Here is a 4,563-nt window from a genome sequence, read left to right on the forward strand (position 1 = left end):
CTGGTGGGAAAAATAAACCAGAGGTTTGTTTGTGTTACTGAGTTAAAAACTTGTTGGCCAAAAATAATGAAGTCAAACAGTTCAACGTGACAAGACAGGAGACATTCAAACAACGTTTTTAACACCACCAAAATGGTAAAAACATTTGTTCATGCTTCAACGGTGATAGATAAGAATAATTATTGTTATTAAATAATAAGTAAAAAGTGTGTGAACCACCAACAAAGAGGTATGAGGGCCACGAATTTGGTAAAGGTGTGCATTTTTCACATGGCTGAAAATGGGCCACACCTAATTCGCCAGGTACATCATACATGATTCCGTTGCAAGCAAGGACAGAAGATAAAATGCTGCACTGTTCCCCAGCACGTTTCCAATGTCGTTTTGTGTTGGCTCCATTTCACCACACAAAAATCAAACTCTTCCCATCATAGATCAGACAACCAATACAGATCTAGAAGAACTCAATCACAACATTCAGACTTCAAAATGCCCATTCTGTATGCTGATATACCACCAGTACCACCAATACCAATCACACCAACAAAATAATAACATGATCTCACAGAACTGGCAATGTATCACGGATTTAGGAAAAATACCCATAAATTTAACCAAGTTCGGTTCACATTTATGATAATTCATAAACATATATACAATCCAAATAAACAGATAATATTAACACAAAACTAGTTCATCTCTACTTCATAAGAGCTGCTATAGATTTGAAGAAAAACTGTTCCAGGGTCCGTTCCGCTTCCCAAATCCAATTGCCTCAAGAATTTAATTTAGTCTATGCTACCAAAAAAAAAAGAACAGTATTTTACATGGATAGCTACAGCTACAGCTAGAAGTGGTAGTGCAGACTATAGTGCATGGCCAATTTTGGAGGATAGCGCCGACAGGAGCTGTTCCTGCGTGTAAAACCGGTTTCCCATGTTGACGGTGGCCTGTTGGATCATCAAATCATTGACCACGGAGACGCTGGCGTGATGCACGTCCAGGTCCAGGTCCTTCAACGCTGCCATCAACCTTGCCGCAGGGTGGTTCTTCTTGCTGCATTGGATCCTTATCATGGCGTCCCACCCTATGATCTTCACCTCTACTTCCAAATCAATCAGCTTGCTCGTCGTTTCCTTCGCTTCTTTTTTAGATGGAGATGGTCCACGTGGAGGAGAAGGAGGAGGAGGGTTTTTGGTTGACAGCTCAAGCTCCTTCTTCGCCGAATCCAATTGCTTCTCCAATTCCCCTTTCTCCGATTCAAGCTCACTCAGCTTTGACTTCAGCTCGTTTATGTAGGATATGGCATCGCCCAACAGCGACGCCTTGTCCATCTTCGACACGTTTGGAACCACCGCACGAAGCGCGTAGAACCTTTGATTCAGCTTTTCCCTCCTCTGCCTCTCCGCTTCCACGTGATTCAGCGGCTCCTCTCTGCCGTTCGCCGGCTTTCGACCCCTCTTCCGGGGCCTTTTCTCCGGTTCCACCACCCTGCTGTCCGCCTCTTTCACCACGGAAGCCTCCAGATCCGAGTTTTCGGAATCACCGCCCCCGACACCACCACCACTACCACCAACTTTTACATTCGAAGCCGGTAGAATGACGCCGGAGGTGAAGGACAGCATTCCATCGTCAATGCTGCTGCGAGAAACAGGAGACCTTCTCTTCTTGTTGGTCTCCTCAGCTGCTACAGCGGGAAAGTAACTCCCATTGTAAGAGCTCTTCTTGCTCTCTCCGAAGCTAAGAATTTCACCGGATTCGGGCTTTAAGGAGTTGGAGAAGTTTAATTCCCTCGGGAAGAAACCCTGGTTCTTGGGGTTGGGCACGTGAGCTGCTGCGGCGGCGGCACTAGGGGTTTCTGTTAGAGTGCTGGAACCAGGGGTTTCGAACGGCATCGTTTTGCTCACTGCTGCATTTGCTGAAGCGGGTGCAACGGCGTTAGAGGTGTCCTTGATTTCGATAGAGGAAGAAGGGTTGAGCCAGAGTGAGGAAGGGTCGTTCTCGCCCTGATCGGTGGCAACGCAGTTCAACTGCCAGGAACCCGCGTCGGGGTTGCTGAAGTTGAACAAATCCCGCACTTTGCTCATGAGATCAGGGTTCTGGAAAATCACCTCCGTAGACGCCAGCTCAACGACGCCGTTTGCGGACGGTATGCAGACCAGAGTCTGAAGCCCAAAAACCTGCGCCTGGCGGGCCCGCTCGCACGCCGATTCGGATAACCGGTCGGGCCCGGTGACCCAAACGGGATTGGAATTAAAAAAAGCCTGGCCCGGGAGGCCGCTGCCGTTGACAAAGGACTGAGTCATGGACACTAGAAAGAACCACTCAGTGTCGGATACCTCTTCGTCGACGTCATCGGCGGAAGCGGAAGGGCCGGAAATCAAGGAATTGAGCTCGCGGAGAACCTTCTTACGGTGGTCCTGCTCCGCGGACGAAGTCTCCTTGGGGGCTTTTCCTTTTCCTTTGTCCTCCTCGCCCTTGTAGTATCCGTCGCCCCAACCGAGAAGGGAAGCGCCGGAGGAGTAGTCATAAGAAGATTGCCAGAAAATGGCATAGGTCCAGCTCTCTCTGGCACCTTCGATCAGCGTTTGCAGCCGTTGTTGTAAGGTCTCCTGGTTAAGAAGGGACTGAGACTGGGACGGCGGTGGTGGCGGCGGGGCTCTAGAAGCGTCGGCTCCCGGAGTGGTGCTAGAGGTAGCGGATTGAGGGGTGGGCATCCACAGGGATGAGAAGTCGGAGGAGCTCATGAAGGCCTCCATGACGGAAGAGTTGTCGTCGGTCCAGAGATGCATCGTCGGCGGCGACCGGTACTCTGTCATTCCATTCACGGGTGGTTTGGATGAGAGAGTGAAGTGTATTTTTAGTGTGTCTAGAAGTGGTATGTGTGAGAAAGATAAGGGTAATGAGTTAGTTGGATTTGGATTTGGATTTGGTATTTATGTGGAGTGCATTTGGGTTTCATTTTAGGTTTGGGGAAGAAAGCGCATGTGCAATTGGGCAATAAAATAGATTGCTAGACATTTTTAACAAACTCTTCTACTCAAGCTGAAGTACAATAGTAATCACCTTACTCCGATGTTAACTTTCCTTTCTGATACTGTTTCTCGCTTGGAGAATGCTCTTTTATGTTGTTGCATAAAAATAGTAACTTCTCCACTACATACAAGAGTAGAGTAGTATTCATAGCCTTTCTAGTTTAATTTCCCAAATATTTATTTCTATTTTCTAATTAAATAAATAAGCTTATATCTTAATTTTGGTTAAACTATTTACGTCTTTGATATTATTGATTTGGTGAATAATTTTTTAATATTAATGACCCGTGCCTAAATTTATTTATTTAAAATTAATAATCACAACTTCACTATTTTTTACTATAAATCTTGTTGAAAGTATTAAAATTATTTTTCTATAATGATCAAGAAGTTACGTTATTCTTTTATTTATTTGATTATGAAAATTTGCTTGGTTTGTTTGAATGTTACCAGCTGTATGCTGAAAGATTTTTCACATTTAAATAGAAATAATTAATTAATTATATTTAGAAAGAATAATTTAATTTGAATTTATTTTTTATGACGCTTTCTAATTTGGTTTTTTATTGCATAATTAACTTCACTTTGTATTGGTTTTCAATTATTCGATAAAATTATTTTCACGTGTAAATTTATGAAAATAAAAAAAAGTAATATATATATATATATATATATATATATATATATATATATATATATATATATATATAAAATGATAATTACGAATGGTACATATATTTTAGACTGGTATTTTTAGCTGATATCTTTGATCAATAATACGATCACATTTTGGTTGAATGGTCGATCACTCAGACAAAGGACAAGAGCGATTAATTATAAAATGAAATTCAGATTAACATTTAGTCAATGATAACCATAAATCAACCTATTAATGCTAATTAAGATATGATTACATCGTGATTAAACCAACAAAATGATAAAAGCTCATAACAACTACTATAAATAAAAGTCCAAGGTACCATCTAAGCAATTTTGGAAGTATAAGAGACTTGAGAGACCAAATAGATAACAGATAGGAGTGACACAGGGCAAGTTATCCAGGAATTGGAAAACATTCATTTGGTTCATACCGAAACATTTTAGCGCTCACCATGGGGCCGAGCAAGAATTTCTTTTACTCCCATTGTAACCACAAGGAACATGATGAGGAGTATAGTAATGGAAGAAGTCAACCTCTCGACCCTATTCGGCCTCAACCTGTCAACCTTGTTCGACCTCAACCTCTTATCATCAAATTTTGTCGACATTTCAATCTTGACAACTCGGTCTTGCTTGTCCTTAATCTCTCAGCCTCATTCATCTTTGACCTTGTTCAGCCTCAACCCGTTCGTCTTGTTTGGCCTTGACCTCTCGACCTCAAAATCTTTCGATTTTTCAATCTTGACAACTCGCACTAGTGCAAAAATAGCGTATAATGTCATGTGTTTAACGTCTAACCACTCAATACCCAACGTTAAAAATGACCGGTGACAATTTTGTAAATAAATGCAATTATTAAACGTCGTTT

General features: G+C 42.2%; 1 protein-coding gene across 1 annotated transcript; it reads right to left on the reverse strand.

The window, feature by feature from the left end:
- Window positions 1-609: 609 nt before the first annotated feature.
- Window positions 610-2,959, reverse strand: LOC124822134 (transcription factor MYC2-like). The gene has a single exon (XM_047294107.2). The coding sequence runs from the start codon at window positions 2,817-2,819 to the stop codon at window positions 867-869; it is 1,953 nt and encodes a 650-aa protein (XP_047150063.1). The 5' UTR covers window positions 2,820-2,959; the 3' UTR covers window positions 610-866.
- Between the last annotated feature and the right edge of the window lie 1,604 nt (window positions 2,960-4,563).

Source organism: Vigna umbellata, chromosome 1, assembly GCF_029865625.1.
Source record: "Vigna umbellata cultivar VRB3 chromosome 1, Vumbellata_1.0, whole genome shotgun sequence".
NCBI classification, from domain to species: Eukaryota; Viridiplantae; Streptophyta; class Magnoliopsida; order Fabales; family Fabaceae; genus Vigna; species Vigna umbellata.

Bases quoted from the DNA above. Each gene is read 5' to 3' on its own strand.
- LOC124822134 (XM_047294107.2), bottom strand. From the start codon at position 2,819: ATGACAGAGTACCGGTCGCCGCCGACGATGCATCTCTGGACCGACGAC.